The 20,250-nt window shown below is 42.0% G+C and overlaps 1 protein-coding gene across 2 annotated transcripts in view; it reads left to right on the plus strand.

The window, feature by feature from the left end:
* Positions 1-4,449: 4,449 nt before the first annotated feature.
* Positions 4,450-20,250, plus strand: part of ddx46 (DEAD (Asp-Glu-Ala-Asp) box polypeptide 46) — a 39,721-nt gene continuing 23,920 nt past the window's right edge. The window contains exons 1-13 of one of the 2 annotated variants that reach the window (XM_060936035.1): positions 4,450-4,548; positions 5,325-5,498; positions 5,582-5,659; positions 5,753-5,828; positions 5,921-6,089; positions 6,175-6,371; positions 6,550-6,660; positions 6,830-6,995; positions 7,074-7,194; positions 9,121-9,296; positions 9,379-9,500; positions 14,690-14,768; positions 15,439-15,521. In XM_060936035.1, the coding sequence (XP_060792018.1) occupies positions 4,532-4,548; positions 5,325-5,498; positions 5,582-5,659; positions 5,753-5,828; positions 5,921-6,089; positions 6,175-6,371; positions 6,550-6,660; positions 6,830-6,995; positions 7,074-7,194; positions 9,121-9,296; positions 9,379-9,500; positions 14,690-14,768; positions 15,439-15,521 (1,569 nt within the window). In that variant the 5' untranslated portion in view covers positions 4,450-4,531. The remainder of the gene's footprint in view (positions 4,549-5,324; positions 5,499-5,581; positions 5,660-5,752; positions 5,829-5,920; positions 6,090-6,174; positions 6,372-6,549; positions 6,661-6,829; positions 6,996-7,073; positions 7,195-9,120; positions 9,297-9,378; positions 9,501-14,689; positions 14,769-15,438; positions 15,522-20,250) is intronic. The other variant, XM_060936036.1, reaches the window with a different exon arrangement.

A 20,250-nucleotide genomic window follows, 5' to 3' on the forward strand; every position in this document is an offset into this window, starting at 1 on the left:
TAAAGAAAACAAGAAGATGGACGAAGCTGCCCGGTTAAAAACACCGCCGGGGATGAAGTCGGATGTGTGGAAACACTTCGGCTTCAAACGGTATGAGGACAGAGACGAACTGGACAAAACGAATGCAGTTTGCAAGTTGTGCCAAATAGAAGTAAAATATCTGGGCAATACCACCAATCTAAAGAAACCATTTATCCAGGCACCACCCCGAGACAGCTAGTGCTAAACCTGACGCGAAGCAGACGGCACTTGAAAATGCATTTGGTGTGAAATTTCCCCCACAGTCTAAGCGTGCTATGAGCCTTACAGAGGGAGTCGGGATCTTTATTTGTAAAGACCTCCGCCCCTACAGCGTAGTCGAAAATGCTGGGTTTAGGCTACTAGTAAAGAGGTTAGAGCCACGCTACGTCTTGCCCAGCCGAAAACATTTAAGCGAGACAGTAATTTCTTGACTGATGAGCTATTTTTTTTTGTGTGTTCAGAAACCCAGACCTGGGTATGTTATTTAACTAAAAGAGGGCCACCAAATGTCATAATTTTGATTTAGACTTCAAATAAAACCTGGATATGTTTCATTCCAAAATAAATAAGCTTTCTTTCAAACTTGAACTCTTGTCTCTCTGTGTGTCCCTCTTACACATACACAGATACAAGCACAAACAGACATGGAGCTGTTTGTCAATAGGGTCAGTTTTTATTTAAAAGTTTTAAAGTGACAATACAGCAATATGTACATGAATCGATATCGAATCGAATCGGATCGAATCGTGGATCGAATCGGATCGTGACCTAATGAATCAAAATCGAATCGATCCAGGAAATCCGGATCGATTCCCAGCCCTACCCATTTGTACCCCCCTGTTGGCAGGCCAGATATCATATTAAAATTGTATTTAATTTATATAAGATTTAACCAAAATAGTAACAACTCAATAAATACTGCACTGCCTTAGTACGACTGAAATGCATGCCTCTCACTAAACACTTTCCAACAGAATTTTTAAAAAGCACTAGAAATACTATCAAAATCCTATCGGAATGCATCAAAGGAATTTGCTCATTTGCAAACTTTGACTGAAAGTTTTCAAACAAAATTTAAAAATGGCACTATAAATACTACCATACTATCAAAATATACTCCACAAAGAAATTCACTCGAATGCAAAATTTTAGTACTACCAAAATACACTCACTAGTAATCTTTCACTTAAAACCTCAAAACTCTATCAAAATCAATCACTTTACAGATAATTCACTTGTAAACTTTCACTTAAAACTTTCAAACATAAATTCAAAATAGCACTAAGACACGACCACGCTATTCAAATACACTCATCAAACAAATTCTCTGTCATGCAAAATTTCACTAAACACTTTAGAAGTTGTACAGTTTGTTTCTGAAATGGTATGGAAGACTAGTTTAATTTCACACTCAAATGTTCATTATATTCTGATTTAAGGTATCTTTACCTTAAAATGTGTAACTGGCTGGTCGAACATTTGCTTATCCATGGAAATTAATTCTCCCATGCAACCTGGTATTTGCATTCATATTTTTGCTGTTTGGTATTTGGTTTAGTGGCCATGATGAATGACTGCTTGTAAAAAATGTCGGACAGCCTGGGTGAATCCTACATTACGGAAGTGACTGTCATTCTGTTCGTTGATTGGTTAAAAATCAGTTGACGTCGCAGTGTTTCTCATATGATTCTGATTGGACATAATCGGGAGTATTTTTAATTTGGCGGTAGGGATTTCCCAAGACCAGGAGATTATCCAGTTTTTAACAAATACGATCGGGAGGCAGGAGACGGAGGCTAAAATCATGAGCCTCCTGCCAAAATCGGGAGGGTTGGCAAGTATGCCTGTTTCTGACCCCATAATACAAAACCCAAGTCACCCGAAAGTTTATTTTTATGCTAAAGTTAATAGGTGAGGAGCAACACAAATGTGACAATCAGGTTAAACAGCTAATGTATGTCTTGCAGAAGCTTCAGCTGCATTAACGTTACAAGCTTTGCTGAATTCTGAACAGGCAAATTAATACACAACCTCTGAGGCAGAATAAGTTGTCAACAGGAAAAAACAAACACAATAAAATAGAGACCAATAAAAATAGTTATCAAACGAAAAAACTTTGTAACTGTCCTTATCACTCAACGAAAAATATAAACAGAAGGCTACTAGCACACTCTCAACTTAAATGTTTTCGGTGATGTTAACCCTTCACCTCTGTGTGGAACTCAGGTTAATTAACGTCACAATGTGCAGACCTGAGACACTGGACACGGTTCTTTCCCATACTGAGTTAGGAGCCTGAATTTTTAGTGAAGTCAAGTTTATTTGTATAGCGCTTTTAACAATAGACATTGTCGCAAAGCAGCTTTACAGAATTTGAATGACTTTAAACATGAGCTAATTTTATCCCTAATCTATCCCCAATGAGCAAGCCTGTGGCAACGGTGGCAAGGAAAAACTCCCTCAGACAACATGAGATAGAAACTTTGAGAGGAACCAGACTCAAAAGGGAACCCATCCTCATTTGGGTGATAACAGGCAACGTGATAACATTTTTAACATGAAGTCAGTTTCGTTGATGTTATAACTCTTCATTGATGGAAACTTGAGTGCAAAACTGTTCATAACAACTGCAGTCCTAAAGTTAGCAAGTCAACTGTAGTCCTCAGCCATAAAAGCATTACTGTAAGTGTCCAGAGCGTCTTCCAAGCGCGACTTTCAACTGTCCATATGGGGCCATCCTCCACAGGAGCGATGTGATGAGACTCCAGCCAGACGTAGGGCATCAGGATAGATCAGGCAGGTCTGAGGAGCAGAAGAAGTCAGCATCTTGATCTCAAGATTGACATGTAACTCATGTAACTTAAAGCTAGTATCTCACTGGGCTGCAACAGCCTGCGACTAGTTGGAGACACAACAATTGCGATAAAATATGCGAATTAGCGACAATTTTCACTTGGAATCACACTGAATTGATATTCGCATATTTTAGCGCAATTGTTATGTCTCTAACTAGTCGCAGGCTGTCGCAGCCCAGTGAGATACACTCTCATTTCCTGTCTCACGGAAACTGACTTGAGAAGGGTTTGTGACGGCTTTGCGACACCAACGACGCATTTGCGGCTATTTTGAGAGAAATTTTGTCACACGAGTTTTTTGAACATGTTCAAAATTTCAGCGACGAAGGAGCGACACTTTGCGACTCATGCGAGGAAATTGAGAAGCCCTGCGAATGTTTAAAGACACTTTTGAAACTCTCTCGTGAATGACGTTCGCAATTTGTCGCAAGCTGTCGCAGCTCAGTGAGATACTGGCTTAAGTCTTAACATACTTAGACATGCACACTGATGAATTGCGGTGGTGTGCTATTTTGTGGATAACTTTTACAACAAACTTTACATTTTAAGTGTAAAATAATACAAATAACATTATACTGGCTTCCACTTTTCAATTACTTTAAGAGGCAGGTACAGGCTACATATAAACATTTCAACTAATATTTGCTTAAATCACATTTACTTTCCAAATGCATAAATTACCTGCATAAAAACTCAATGCATTCTATGCACAGAATAAAAGACAACATTAAAATGTGGTGCCAAAACAATACGTAACTCACCAGAGTAGTGCGCTCAAACAAATGGTTAATGTCATGGCAGTCATTGCAGCAAATGGATAAGTGACCGTGGAAGAAGTTAGCTCAACAAGTTGAGAAAATGGCTGCATGCTACAACACTTTTCACCTCAATATTCACTAACATTAACAGTCCAACGACGAAAAAATATCTCCTTTACTGCTTCAACATATACATATATACATTTTCCCTTATTTTACATATCTTACATATATTCACACTTTTTTCTCTCTTTCTCCTCTGTATCACTAGAGAGGCACCAACTGCTGGAACCAGATTCCTTGTGTGCATCAACATACTTGGCCAATAAACCTGATTCTAACTATGACATTCATTCTTATTCTGGGCAGCACAGTGGTGTAGTGACTAGCACTGTCGCCTCACAGCAAGAAGGTTCTGGGTTTGAGCCCAGTAGCCAACAAGGGCCTTTCTGTGTGGAATTTGCATGTTCTCCCTGTTCCTCCAGGTTCCCCGGTTCCCCACAGTCCAAAGACATGCAGGTTAAATTGACTGTTGGTGTGAATGGTTGTCTGTGTCTATGTGTCAGCCCTGTGATGACTGGCGACTTGTCCAGGGTGTACCCCGCCTTTCGCCCGTAGTCAGCTGGGATAGGCTCCAGCTTGCCTGCGACCCTGTAGAACAGGATAAAGCGGCTAGAGATAATGGATAGACGGATGAAAGACACCGGACTAATAAATAGGATTTAGTAATGTAATTATGGACTAATCCAAAAGGGGGCAGCAACATAGATCTATGGGCAGCAATGCAACTATAAGGAAGACGGCTGCCGTAAAACCTCGAAGAAGAAAAAGCAGCGGAAGCCGGAACCGGAAGTTGGAAAAGAAGAAACAAAAACGTTTGTGAAATAGTCAAGCAGTATGGGACGGGAATCTCGGTGAGGAAATTAATGTATTACTTTATTCATTTATAGAACTGGTTATCTGATAATAAAAATAAGTAGCTATATTATTCGCGTAGAGAGAAATATTCGTTCTAACGGAAGTGAAGTTAGCTAGCGGACAAATCAGAATTATATAACGCGCGCGCATACGTATACATATATGTACATGTTTATAAATATCTCGTATGTGTTTGTATGCGCGTGGATTTATATATATGACACACACGCCCCGTTTGTGTTTATAAATATCTCGTGTGTGTATGTGTGTGGGTTAAAAAAAAAAAAAAAAAAAAAAAAAATATATATATATATATATATATATATATATATATACTACGCACACACGAGATATATAATTGTAATTTTACACACGTACACATCTATACACGTATATAATTACTATATATATATTATATATAGTGTGTGTGTGTGTGTATATATATATATATATATATATATATATATATATATATATATTTTTTTTTTTTTTTATATATATATAGTAATTATATACGTGTGTATAGATGTGTGTGTGTAAAATTACAATTATATATCTCGTGTATGTATGCATGTGTGTTTTTTAATGTATATCACACACACTGTGTGTTTTATAAATATCTTGTGTGTGTGTATGTGTTTTTTTATATATATATACATATATATAAAAATAAAACTTTACTGTTGTTTGATGCATCCATGCATCATACTTTTTTTTTCAGCAATAAATCTGTTTGTATTGTGTATTAACCATATTAAGGTGTAAATTACAGACATTACCGGAAGCGCTCTTCGTCGCGAGGACGCTCAGGTAGTCGCTCTAAAAGTCGCTCTCCTGACTCTAAGCGTGTGAAGAAAGAGGAGCGAGCACGGGAGCGGGGCCGCAGGGAACGATCACGGAGCAGAGAACGGCGGAGATCACGCTCCAGAGACCGCAAGAGACAGAGGTCAGAATTTTTCCTCTCTCTCTCTCCCTCCCCCCATTCTTTTGCTGACTGTAAAACTGTGCATATGTGTGCGCACTCAACAGGCGGTCTCGGAGTCGTGAGCGTAAACGCTCCAGAAGTCGTGAGCGCAGGAGGTCAAGGAGCCGCAGCAAAGGGCGAAGGTCAAACATCTCACAGCGTTTAATGAGAGAGCATGATCACTGAGTTTGTGTGTGTAGTGATATGTGGTGACTGCAATGTTTTGTGTGGTACAGCAAGGAGAAGTCGGATGGCGAGCAGTCAGCAGATAAGAAGAAGAAAGAGGAGAAGGAGGAGGAGCGAGTGGAGGATGTAAGTGTTTTTGTGTATGTGTCCCCGTGTATGCAGTTTAGCAGCAGCAGTTAACCAGCAGCAGTTAACCATATGAATGAACTGGCCCACAGCAGGACTTTGACCAGACGACACTGGAGGAGGAGATGAGGAAGAGGAAGGAGCGGGTGGAGAAGTGGAGGGAGGAGCAGAGGAAGAAGGCCATGGAGAACATTGGCGAGATAAAAAAGGAGCTGGAAGAGATGAAACAGGGCAAGAAGTGGAGCCTGGAGGATGATGATGGTATGTGTGTGTGTGAGATGGAGAAAACACATGACACACTTGTACACACCTGCAGTATTGATTGTAGACAAGTGTGTGTGTGTAGATGATGACGAAGAGGGACCAGCCCCAGTGGATCAAGAGGGGGAGGATGATGAAGAGAAGGAGGGGAAAGTGGAGGAAGCAGAGGTGATGGAGGAGGAGGGAGGAGAGGAGCTTGACCCCTTGGATGCCTACATGGAGGAAGTGAAGGAGGAAGTGAAGAAGTTCAACATGGGCACTATGAAGGGAGGAAATGACAAAGTGAGCACACAGTGACACTTTGCTCTAGAATGTAGTTTTGTTTGTGTGTGTGTGTGAGAGAGACAGACAGAGACCGTTTGGCTCTGTGTGAATGTCACTTACACACCAGTACAAGTGTTAGTTTGTTGTTGTTTGCATGTGTTCATCACAGTAAAATGTTTAAATTGTATGTGTGCAGAAAGGAGGCATGACTGTGACAAAGGTGGTGACGGTAGTGAAGACAAAGAAGACCCCTCACACCACCAAAAAGAAAGGAGAGTTAATGGAGAACGATCAAGATGCCATGGAGGTAAAAGCCTTTACATACACAGCTGTGTGTGGTGTGTAAAGGTGCATAACTGTGACAATAAACTGGGTCTATATGTGATGTAAATGATATGAGACTTGTCCTTATTTAATACAACTGATTAAACTCAGGCCCTGTGTGTGTGTGTGTGTGTGTGTGTGTGTGTGTGTAGTATTCATCAGAGGAGGAGGAAGTGGACCTGCAGACGGCTCTTACTGGCTTTCAGACCAAACAGCGAAAAGTTCTGGAGCCCGTGGATCATCAGAAAATCCAGTATGAACCCTACCGCAAGAATTTCTACGTAGAAGTACCTGAACTGGCCAAAATGACACTAGAGGGTACGGTACTGTCAAAAGCTTATGGTTAGGAGTACAATACATAAACCACTATTGAACTAGTGTGTGTGTGTGTTTCAGAGGTGAACGAGTATCGTCTGGAGCTTGAGGGAATCACGGTGAAGGGGAAAGGCTGTCCCAAACCCATCAAGACCTGGGTGCAGTGTGGAACCTCCATGAAGGTCTTAAATGCCCTTAAAAAGTGAGTGCTGCTTCCCTGTCCCAATCCTGTTCCTATGCTCCCACTTTTTGTTTACTTCCCCTTGAACAGTTTCATGACTATATAAATGAAGTGTTAAAATTAAGGTGGCTAAATGCAGGTTTTTAAAAATGTCAGTAAGAGCTTCAGTCATTCTGTTAACCAGTCCAAGATGTTTAACTAAGCAAATACCGCCCCATATTCAATTTCAAAAAGCCAACTTGGAAACAAAGTTAACTTGGCTTTAAAGTTCCTTATAGACCCTTTTCAGTCACGTGACCTTCGTAAACACGACCGCCATTTTGGACATGTAGTGGACTTCGGCTCGAATCAGTTTGAATGCGAGGAAGGCGACAAACGAAAAACATAAAAGAAAAAGGAGCGAGATGCAGAAAACACCTTCACTATCCAGCGATGTAGGGCATTTACAGGGCGAGCAGAGGGAGAGGTATTTGCAAAAATTGAGGTTAGCAGGCTTGGAGAACGACGTTTACCTGCTTCCACCAGGATTGTTCACTGATGTACGGAAGTACACGAAGCCCTCGTCTTTACCTGACTTCGGCCCACATGATCTGTATACCTATGTCGTTAAAAGCCCATCGCCATACACATACACGCCAACGTCCGAGGTTCCGGAGCGCACTCCGGCTTGCTCCCGGAGTGCTCCGGCCGAGGTTACGGAGCGCGCTCCGGCTTGCTCCAGCCAAGGTTATGGAGCGCGCTCCGGCTTGCTCCAGGAGTGCTCCGGCCGAGGTTACGGAGCGCGCTCCGGCTTGCTCCAGCCGAGGTTACAGAGTGCGCTCCGGCTTGCTCCAGGAGTGCTCCGGCCGAGGTTACGGAGCGTGCTGCTTAATTTGAGGGGAACCTCGGCCGGAGTGTGCTCCGGAACCTCGGCCGGAGCACTCCGGGAGCAAGCCGGCGCGCGCTGCTTAATTTGAGGGGAACCTCGGCCGGAGCACTCCGGGAGCAAGCCGGCGCGCGCTGCTTAATTTGAGGGGAACCTCGGCCGGATCATAATTACAGTAAACTAGTAAATACAGTAAAGGAAAAACTTGAGACTGAAAGGTTTTAACAGTCATCCAAATGACTGAACGTAAACATTGCTACAGTAACATACCAGCTACTTGTTGACATTAGCTAGTCAACAATAGCTACTACAGAAGAACAAAGAGGTTACAACGGGTTATTTTAGCCTATTTGGTTACACACTCGCCGCCACAGAATGTTAACAGCAATGTAATGCCTTTTCTGGCTAATTTTATACGTCTTACCTCCAACAAAGTGGTCACTACACAAGCGTTGGTATGCCGAGGGCTGCCAATCTTTCCTGTTTATGGCCGCTATCCATCTTCTCCGTCGGGATCCGATAAAATGATAAACCTTGCCTTGTTTGTTGATGGTTACTACATCCAGGTGCACAACAATATAGTGGCATGATGGAAGTCTTGCTGAAAGTAAAAACTTTCTTTGCTGCCGTTCCTCAATGCTGGCTGTGGTAAACTACTGGTAGTACATGTCCAAAATGGCGGCCGTGTTTGTCGTGACGTCACGTGAAAAGGATCCATAGTTCCTGCAGTGATGGTGTCTGTAGATGATTCACTTCAGACCTTGTTCACACTTGGTATTATCATCCATTTCCTTGATCACAAGTTCATGCTAAATACATGTCAGGTTTTGGTATCAGGAAAGTTTTTTGGTATATGTGTTAGGTATACTGGGTTGAGTTAGCTTTTCTTTTTTTTTTTTTTAAGAGAGAAATAAAATGCCTACCCACACAGAAACTTTTATTTTTTGATGACTGAAGCATTGTTTTGGTCCCAGACATTTTAACCCCCTTTATGTTGAAATATTTGTGGGTGTGTAATTATTATTATTATTATTATTATTATTATTATTATTATTATTATTTATTAATTTTTTTTTTTTCAGGCATAACTATGAGAAGCCTACGCCCATCCAGGCTCAGGCCATTCCTGCCATCATGTCAGGACGTGACCTTATTGGCATTGCCAAAACAGGAAGTGGGAAAACCATTGCATTCCTGCTGCCTATGTTTCGCCATATTTTAGATCAGCGACCCCTAGAAGAGGGGGAGGGGCCTATTGGTATACACACTCGCTCTGTAAACACACGGGTTTAATACTGTTATGTATTTAGTGATCGTGCTAATGTGTTTCTGTGTTTTAGCCGTGATCATGACACCGACACGTGAGCTTGCTCTGCAGATCACAAAAGAGTGTAAAAAGTTCTCCAAGCCGCTGGGACTCAGAGTGGTGTGTGTGTACGGAGGAACAGGCATCAGCGAACAGGTCTGTGTGTATTCATATGGCAATAAGTTCAATCTCTCTATAGTGGCTTTCACAATCCCAAGGTTGCTTTACAGAAGAGATGGGGAGGGGGAAACAAACAACAAAAAAAAAGACTTCTTTCAGAGTTTGGGGGCAATGACACTGAAAGACCTGCTCCCCATGGTGGAAAGTCTGGTGCATGGGACAGTAAATAAATGTGAGGTAAGGGGGGGTGTAGGGGGTCAAAAATTCTCTAAAGTATGTTGGTACAAGATTATGCAAAGCTTTGAAAGTAAGAAACAAGGTTTTAAATTTAATCTAAGATAAAGCTGGTAGCCAGTGTAGCTGAGAGAGGATGAGGGTGATGTGAGCAGAGGGTTTCGTATGGGTTAGAAGTCTAGCTGCAGAGTTCTGAATATACTGATATATTGTAGCTTTTGTAAAGATCTTGCAGGAAGGCCCATGAAGCGTGAATTACAGTCTAAATGGGACATAAAGATGCACTGGTTCATGCTTTCCTTACTAGTCAGAAGAGGATGGAGACTAGCAGTGTTATGGAGATGAAAGAAAGCAAGTTTTGTGAGTGACTTCTGAAAATCAGAATTGAGTAACGAATCAAACAGTACTTCAAGATTTCTGACAACAGGAGCAGCCTTAAAAAGCACACCATCAATAGTAATAGAAAAGTTGGATGATTCAATTAGTAGGCAATTGGGACCAACCAGTAGAACTTCAGTTTTATCAGTGTTTAACTTGAGAAAGTTTCCCTGCAACCAAAGCTTTAAATCTGAGATGCAGTCAATTTAGTGTATAGATAGTTTTCACTGACGTCACGGCATTCCGGGGAACGCCCCCCAGCCGCCATCTTGCGGGGCAAACAAAACGGACCATCGCCACTACCGGCTACGTTATCTCGGACGAATTTATGAAGTTATATAGTCAGTTTTCTAAAATAAAGATCAATGTCGGCAAAATCAAGCAAACAGAAGTATATAGATACATTAGACGACATCTCACGACAACGGTATGCAGCCATACTGGCCTTGATTGGGGGAATTGACCCCTACGAAGTGGGCAAAGATGCATTTTCAAGTGACTATGCAGGGCTGCCAAAGCCTGAAACTGCCAAAGCCTGCTGCCAAGCCTGAAACTGACTTCATCAAACTTTAAAGGCTGTCTGATATATAGAACTTTATATATTCACAGTGCGCCTTTTGGCGGATGCCGCCTGAATCGCGCAGATCCGATTTTTTTTTTTTTTAGGGGGGCGTTGGAGTGTCTGATTATAATTTCAAAGTAAATTCTGTATTAAAATTACTAAATAAGCAAATTCGTTACAGTCCATGAAACAGGAAGTATAAGGATGAGAAAAAAAAAAAGTTTAAATCGGGAAGCTGCGCACATTTGCGCAGTCCTGCACACCGCTCGGGCTGCGCAAATGTGCGCAGCTTTCCGATTTAAACTTTTTTTTTTTTCTCATCCTTATACTTCCTGTTTCATGGACTGTAACGGATTTGCTTATTTAGTAATTTTAATACAGAATTTACTTTGAAATTATAATTAGACACTCCAAGGCCCCCCCTAAAAAAAAAATCGGATCTGCGCGATTCAGGCAGCATCCGCCAAAAGGCGCGCTGTTTGCATCCCAAACACAAATCAAATCATACAGAATAGACCTAAAATGTTTTTCAAAAATGACCCTTGTGTGAGTGAAGTGACAAGTTTCAAATAGAAACGTGACAAACGAGCGATTATTAAGTGTACATTACAATGTAAACGTACACTCAGCAGTTCCAGTTAGGCATTCTCCAGAGATTGTTCACATGATGTTTTGGTTTCCAAAAACAAACTTTAAACACAATTGATTGTTTATTTAAACAACTTACCACTTATAAAATGATCGGAGCAGACTTTGCTGTGTTTGGAAGGCTGATAATCCTTGCGGTTGATTCTCGCAAGCCATAGATTTCTCCTTTGTATGCTGAGTTTCTTTGTTTGCTCGCCTTCGTGCTCCCGTACAGTGGGAATTCCATAAAAGCTCCGCTTGACGTCATCATCTGACCTATTACGACAGCCGTGAATACAACAGGTGTGCACCATTGCTAGCTTTAAATAGCCTGCTTGGGTTCTTTTGAAGACTTTGTACTCGCGCGTTACAATGTGTGCTCAGTGACCCGTACGGTAAGCTTGACCCGCAAGATGGCCGCCACTAGGGAATCCCCGACTCTGTGACGTCATGTGAAAACTATCTATAGGGAGGGGAGTCTGTGGGTGAGTCTAAATATCATCAGCATAGCAGTGCAGATCAAGTCCGTTGCAACGAATGATTTGACCAAGAGGTAGAATGTAGATTAAAAAGAGGAAGAGGCCCAGCACAGGGTGTGTGGTGGTGGTGGGGGGGAACAACATTCAGAGCAACATTATTTGATGTTATGGTTTTGAATAATGAGTTCTTTAACTTTTAAACCAGGCTGATAAACCACTACCAAGCTGCCCCTCTTCCTTTTGTTGTCTGCATTTTGATGGGTAGCTGTCGTGATAAGAGCCGTCATGTTTAAATGTAAGTAATCACCAGGTTGTTACCAAGTTTCTGCTACGATGGATTTCCGCCAACTGGGAGCGCTAAAGGTCAATAATGAGAGTGGAGAGTGATGCAGATCCGAGGAAAAAAAAGGGGGGGTAGGCCCATAGGTCTGACACCGATGTGATTTAGAACTTCACCAAGCTGCTGTGATTGCCTGTTGTTGAACCCTTTCTTGTGCTATGTTTGAGTGTATGTAAAGGAATAAGTTGTTGCGCTAGATAGGCCTAAATAAATAAATACAGCCTACGCTACTGTCTAGTCCTGGGGAGGCTCGGCGTAGGCAGCGAGCCGCGGTGCTCGGCTTGAGTTTCGTTTCTATCGGCGGCTCCAGCCCGACTTTGCACGCTCGTAACTCGGCCAGGGGAGGTCCCAGCCTCTCCAAACTTGGCAGCCAGCGACCTCTGCCCTCTCCCCAACGAACCAGCACTGCCAGGGCGGGCCAGCCCCGCGCCTCGGGACGCGATTCACCCCGAGGCAAGCCGCGGCGCTCCGCATCAGTTTCCTTTTAACGGCGGCTCCACTGATGAAACAATCTGTCTGTCCTACTACTAGGCAACTACTTGCCTACTACTAATACTAGGCCTATTGTTGTAGTAGTAGTAATAATAATAATATTTGCCTATTGAAAGGCGATGAGGTGAAAAATCTAAACAGCCCTGTTGAAGCTGCAGCAAGACCTATGCTATTAAGCCTTTTGTAGGTTAAACAGGCTTCGGCAGACAATGTTCTGGAAAGGCTGTATTTTTCTTTGGTTTGATTAGCCTACGATTTAATCTTTAAACATTATGGCTTCAGCAGTTCGCTTAAACATTGGAGGCTGCGGAGTCGGGCTGCAAGATTTCCCGACACTTGTTTAAGATGCCAAACTTCATAGTAAGGAGAAAATAATTCCACAGTATTTAGTGCCTTGTCAGTCTCAAAAATTAATAGTGAAGGACCAACGCGAATTAAGTGCCAAAAAAACATCTCGTAGGCCTATATTTTACATTTTCAAAAAAGTCCGGAATTGGAAGTCAGTCAGTGGAGTGTAATGAAGTGTCTCATTCACTAAGCACAAAAGGTCAGAAAACAGTGGAGAAAACAGCTATTGCTTAAATAGGCTACTAATGTTTTACATTAGTAATTTAATGTATGTGACAAATTCATTGATTAAATAGATAAAGAAGCCAATACTCCAAAGCTCAAAATTCAGGAAAGTGGCTCCGGTGTCGCAAGTGAACAAGAACAGTTATTTGAAAGTTAACCTAATGAATTTGCGCGTGCGATTTCATGAAGAACTGGGACAATTGGCATTCGGTGAAAGATTCACACCTGTGACTCGTTATATTCACGCGCGCCCTCTCGTCCATTGTTGATTCGTTTTCCCGATTTACACGCGTGTCTGAAGATGGAGTTTTCAGAAATCTCCACTCTGCCCCGAGTTTGCAAAAGTAGCTGTTTTCAGTGACTGAAACCTCCGTATAGGTGTGAATGAGAGGTGCAACCGAATAAATAAATATGCGTCTTTTTTATCCGGCTACATGTAGGCTATCACTGCGCAAAGCCTCTAATGTTGAAATGGTAGTAATATTTGTTAAAATAATAGTAGGCTAATTTCCACATTAATTGGTAAAATGGCCCAAGGGATGTGATGGGGGGATGGCTGTTTTATAAGGGGGATGATTTGAGATTTTTATTTCAGAAGGGGGATGCCTCCCCCCACATCCCCCCTCAACTCGAGTACTGCATATAAGGCCATATTTCACCGGATATAGGCCCTTCGATTTCCATCACTAGAGCGCGTCAAATTACTTTCGGTTTTGCCAGCATGGACGCGCTTCTTTTAAATGAAGGCACAGATGTGTCAGACATCGACAAAACGGTAAAGAATAAGTGGAGATGGGCTTGGCTAAATGAAATGGGCGATAATGGCAAGCTCCTGCTGCTGTGCCAAGGAAAAAGAAACAAAAACAGGCATCAGGTGTTGCCAAACTAGATGCCTTTGGCTTTACTGCGAAGAAGCAGAAAAAGTGAACTTTCACTTTACTTTTCTTGTTTCCTGGCTTTATTTCAACAGATTTTCTTATTTTTCTTTGTTCCACCCTTTTGAAAGCATGGTTCAAGTTCGACTGCACTTGCACTTTTCTCTTAACCACTGCTGTGCATTACTAAAGTATTGTTGAAATAAATTTGCACTTTGTGCTGAAAGCTTGATGTTTCATCATGAATAGCCAGTAATGACAATGGTCAAGTCTTGCCTTAGCTTTAGTCATTGTTAAAATTATGTAAATGTACTATAAGTAGGGGCCTAGGGGATAATGGACAACACGGCATTTAAAATTTGACGCATCGCTGACGTGGTAGGGGCCAACGACATGGAGCTTTTTTTTCAGTCAGATGAATTTTTTTTTTGCTTTAATCCATAGGTATGTAAAGATATAAAAGGTAAAAGTTTTGTTTTCTGGAACATAGAGCTGAAGGTCACGTGTTCTCAGCAATCTCAGATTTCTGGCCGGTGACCCTGACTTTTAATGGAACAAAATTGGTTTGAGACACACACACTAGGCTCTCACAGTGACTTGTAATAAACACACTGGTGTTTGAAACATAGCCTGTGTTTAGAACGTTATCTTAACTGTGTGTGTAGATAGCAGAGCTGAAGCGTGGAGCTGAAATCATCGTGTGCACTCCTGGTCGAATGATTGACATGCTGGGAGCCAACAGTGGTAAGTTTGTCTTTATCCCTGTGTGTGTGTGTGTGTGTGTGTGTGTGTGTGTGTGTGTGTGTGTGTGTGTGTGTATTTGTGAGCTCACACAGATTTCCAGGTGTTGAAGTGTTTTAATTAGGAGTGAATGGAGTGTTTTAAGTCAGGAGATCAGACTCTTAGTGGCTGAGGATCCACACGCACGTGCGCGCACACAACTGAGAAGCTGAAAGTGTAGAATAAGCTCCACTTTTATGTAGATGTTTATCTAACTTGTGTAAATTGTATGATAGAATAAGTATGAAGAACTATAAGTAAGAATGCATTTCAGTAAATGGTCACTTATTTTCCTGACTGCATATGAAAGTGTTTACAAGTACGTATAAGTGACTTGTAGAAGACGAAGGTGGTATATGACTTGATTAACAGAAAGTCCCCCCCAATACCTACATGTGATGTGTTTTTAATCTTTAGCTTGTGCTCCCACACATGCGTGTAATCTGTGCTGTGTGTTTTCCAGGTGAGCACGTGGTGTTTAATGTTTGTTTAACAGGTTGGCTGTGCCGAACGATGGTACGCAAGAAACCAGCAGTGACGTTCTGTCTGTTCTAGAGCTGTTAGTGTTAATGCAGGGTGTGTGTGTGTACGTACTGCACTGTGATCACTAATGTGGAGTTGATGCTGATTTTAGGACGAGTGACGAACCTGCGCAGAGTTACATATGTCGTAGTTGATGAAGCTGATCGAATGTTCGATATGGGCTTCGAACCACAGGTGAGTTAGCACACCAGACACCAATTTCACTATACCCCTCACTGTGCTTGCTACCTGTGCACACCAAACACGCCACCATGTTGACCAAACTCCTCACTCTGCTCACCAAGCACCTTGCTGCATTCACTAAACACCCATACAGACCTGGGGTCTCATTTATCAAAGCGTGTGTAAAACATGGACTAAGTTTGGACTAAACCCACATGCACAAAATTTGGTATTTATCACAAGTGTGTAGACACAGCTGTAAGCAATGGCCATTGAGAAATCCCACACATTCTAAACTGATGTGCTCATGCAGGCCCACACTCCTTTGCAAAAAGAAATGCCCTCAAATCATCATATACAGTGGAGGAAATAATTATTTGATCCCTTGCTGATTTTGTAAGTTTGTCCACTGACAAAGAAATGAACATTCTATAATTTTAATGGTAGGTTTATTTTAACTGTGAGAGACAAAACATCAAAAAGAAAATCCAGAAAATAGCTTCATAGAAAAGATTTAAACTGATTTGCATTTCTTTGAGTGAAATAAGTATTTGAACCCTCTAAGCAAACAAGACTTGGTATTTGGTGGCTAAACCCTTGTTGGCAAGCACAGTGGTCAAACGTTTCTTGTAGTTGATGACCAGGTTTGCACACATCAGGAGGAATTTTGGTCCACTCCTCTTTGCAGATCATCTGTAGATCATTAAGGTTTTGAGGCTGTTGCTTCGCAACTCGGAGCTTTAGCTCCCTCCATAGGTTTTCTATGGGATTAAGGTCCAGAGACTGGCTAGGCCACTCCATGACCTTAATGTGCTTCTTCTTGAGCCACTCCTTTGTTGCCTTGGCTGTATGTTTTGGGTCATTGTCGTGCTGGAAGACCCATCCACGACCCATTTTCAGTGTCCTGGCAGAGGGAAGGAGGTTGTCACTCAGGATTTTACGGTACATGGTCGCGTCCATTCTCAGCGGTCTCAAAAGTAGCCGGTCACCGGCGGCAAATCGCCGTCTGTAGATTGTTATGCCGCCGGCTATTGTCAGTCGAGTCACAAAATTTAATATTAAATATTTCTGACGGCAAAAAAAGTTGTGAACGTAAATTACATCCACTATGTCATGTATGTCCGTTGCCGTGTCAACTTTGTTTACGTCCTCGACATGAGTGCAGCCATTACTGCCCCTTGTGCCATATGTAAGCCGTACTCTGATTGGCTTAGAGTGTTCCATGGACTGTGAATGGCTCATACCATCATGTGACTCACAAATGGCAACGAAGAGAGTTGCAAGCGGCTCCATGCTGGATGCGTGGCTAAAAAAGTCTAGAGGGAAAGGTAAGTATGTTTTGAATACAAATTTATTCTGTCATTGTGTTGATATAGAAAAATAAATACGTCTTAGTCCACCGTTTCTCAGCCTTGCTTAAGACATTATAATCGCAGATCGTAAAGTTGACTCTGCGTTTGACAGCTGCTCGAAAAAAACAAACTGCGTGCATAACAATGCTAATCAAGCTTAAGCTAGACGACCCGCCTCAAATACCCGTCCCGGGTAAATGTTATCCCAATTTTAGATGACCTGTTCCACACCATCCCGCCCCATGAAACATTCGTACTTGCATCTCTCTCTCTCTCTCTCTCTCTCTCTCTCTCTCTCTATATATATATATATATATATATATATATATATATATATATATATATATATATATTTAATATTTCATCTGTATTCAAGATTTCACCATATTCTTCAATAGTATTAGAGAATCTGGAGAAGCTTGTCACCTTAGCTTAGTCAAAGTGCACATTGTGGAAATTGCGATATTAGAAAAGAAGTCAATTTCTCACTTTGACAACGCAACGGTGTGTCGTTTATTGAAACACTCAAAGAAGAAAAAAAACAAAAGATGGCGCTCCCCATCAGATAAACAAACAGAGTTGCCATCCTTAAAGGGGCCGCGTCGCTAATACTCTAACCAGGTAACACATTAAACATGTCGTGCGGAATGCACATCAGATCAGAGGAAAAAGGTATGGTGTATGGTGAATTATGTCCATAATAGATGCCCACTACAACATCAGACTTAAAATTATTATATCATCCATATGTGGATTTCAATCGGACTACTTTTTATGTGTTTGTTTGCAAATATTTCTGAAATTTGATAAAATGACTGAGGTATGATTTCATATTTCAAGTTTCCAAATGGTATTGATTACCCTTTATTTTCACTGTTAAAAGTTACCAGAGGCCACCATTTCTCAGTGCATTTCATAAAATTTTCCGTGCCCAAAGGGGGACGCACCCCCCTTTGAACCCCCCCCTGCACGCTTTGCATGCATTATGTCTGCCACTGGCAGACATTTTACCATTTTGCACCCTGCTGTAAATTATTTGTACCCTACTATTCTCCCAAACTTTGAAGCCCCTGCATTCTTCCGTTGATGCGGTGAAGTAGTCCTGTGCCCTTAGCAGAGAAATACCCCCAAAGCATAATGTTTCCACCTCCATGCTTGACAGTGGGGATGGTGTTCTTCGGGTCATAGTCAGCATTTTTCTTCCTCCAAACACAGCAAGTTGAGTTAATGCCAAAGAGCTCGATTTTGGTCTCCTCTGACCACAGCACCTTCTCCCAGTCACTCTCAGAATCATTCAGGTGTTCATTGGCAAACTTCAGACGGGCCTGCACATGTGCCTTCTTGAGCAGGGGTACCTTGCGGGCACTGCAGGATTTTAATCCACAAGGTACCCACGGGGTCTTAAAAACTTGAAAAAGTCTTATTTACTCTTAAAAAATTAAGGCCTTGAAAAAATATTGGATTTCGTTTGCAGGTCTTAAATTTTGTGCATCAAGTATTATTTTCCCCCTCTCTTATTTTCAGTCCCACAAACGAACAGTATTCCGTTTCTCGTGGTTAATGTGTTCCGCCCAATCAGAAGTGGCTGCTCTGTCACGATCAGGGATGAGAATTTTCTGCCGATCGGCGGATTTCCGACTTTTTCAGACCAAAATGATCGTTTTTGAGATCGATGTAAATCTGTTGAGAAATTTTCGGGGGTGTGTGTGTATGATTAACGATCTGTGGTCACCTTATAACGCAGACATCCCAAGTCTCCCGGAACTTCCGGGAGTCTCCTGCATATTGATAGAAGCGAGCAAGAGCATGCGCGCGCAACATTAAGGTCTGCATCACGCATCTTAGAATGTGCGCGCGCGAGGGAGACTGTGTGCAGTGTTGCCAGATACTGCTGAGTTTTCCAGCCCAAAATGCACTTAAAACCGCCCAATGTGGCAACACTGCCTGTGTGCCTCTTCATGTTGTGCATGCCAGACAAAGAGCACCCTGATTGGGTTACTCAGCAAAATAAGCCAATCAGCTTTCAGTGTGGGTGGGCTTTTATCCCTTTTCTCGAGGACCGAAGTTTTCAGTTGAGTCAGTGCAGCCTACAGGATCGTCCTGGCAGAGAGAGAGCATGCGCCCCAAAAAACCAAAGTACAAAACCCACTTCACCTCAGATTAGGGTTGGGCGGTATTACGGTAAGAAGGTATCCCGAGGTATCCAAAAGTACCAACGGTATCGGTCTCATTACCGTCATTTTAAAAAAATATATAATATCTAAATAAATATGGAGTACATGAGGTCATAATATAAAATAATAAATTGAAGATCATCCCGAATAACTGTGTGATCGTATTTTCACTAATTCTATCAATTTCCTAAAGAAGTTCTCATCGCGTGCAGGGTTGTTTATGTCGTTACCATGGCAACCCTGCGTGACATTTGGAGTCTGACAGAAAGCTTCGCAAGAGACTGAGACCGGGGGTGTCATGGCTCAGATGGCTAAGGCACCGTACCATAAATCCGCGGACCTGGGTTCGATTCCGACCCGAGGTTATTTCCCGATCCCGTCTCTCTCTCTCCCCCGCTCATTTCCTGTCTCTCTATACTGTCCTATCTAAAAAAAAAAAGAGACTGAGACCGCGGTTGAAAGATGTCAAGATAACGAGTTAGTGGCAAAAAAATACAACATCGGCAGTGTGGCAGTATTTTGGTTTCAAACCAAACGAAAAATCTAATATGTCCTCTAAGGCACACCATAGCCTGGGGTACTCCACTTCCACGAGATCTCTCCAATGAGTTGTGTTTTGAGTAGGTTACATGAGTAACAACAAGGTAAAATAATATAGCGTATGACATTTGGGATGTGGGTAATAAACGTTTGAAATGTCATCTACTGAAGAAGCGGAAGAAAACATCGTAGCGTAAACTGTTAGGTTTCTGGTGGGAATTAGCAATGCGCTTGCTATCTTTGTTGGGTGTGTTAAACCGTATGGATTTAAGTGGAATAATTGTAAGGAGTTATGTGATCAAGACAACGTTTTAAGCAAGGTAAGGCCATTTGATTATTAATTTCCCCGCCATGGCATGACGTGGGCCCATATGATTTTGCCTTGTGCAGCTATCACGCATTTGAATTAGGTTCGCCTCATTTGCGCTGAAGAATATGGTTTATCGCGTAGTCTAAACGGACTTGGGTGTTGGTTGATTCTTTTTCTTTTTTTTTATTTCCCATGCTTGAAAGGGTATGATCCTGCTCATCGTGTACTTTTTTTTGATGGAGTAGGTGAAATAGTGCTGCAAATGGCGTTTCAATGCAGACATGTGTAAACGACAGTTGAATGCTATTTTCAAGATGAAGGAAGAGTTGCGTGATGCTTTGAAATATCTCTTAATCCATTCATCA

This window comes from Neoarius graeffei, chromosome 12 (assembly GCF_027579695.1).
Source record: "Neoarius graeffei isolate fNeoGra1 chromosome 12, fNeoGra1.pri, whole genome shotgun sequence".
Lineage (NCBI taxonomy): Eukaryota > Metazoa > Chordata > Actinopteri > Siluriformes > Ariidae > Neoarius > Neoarius graeffei.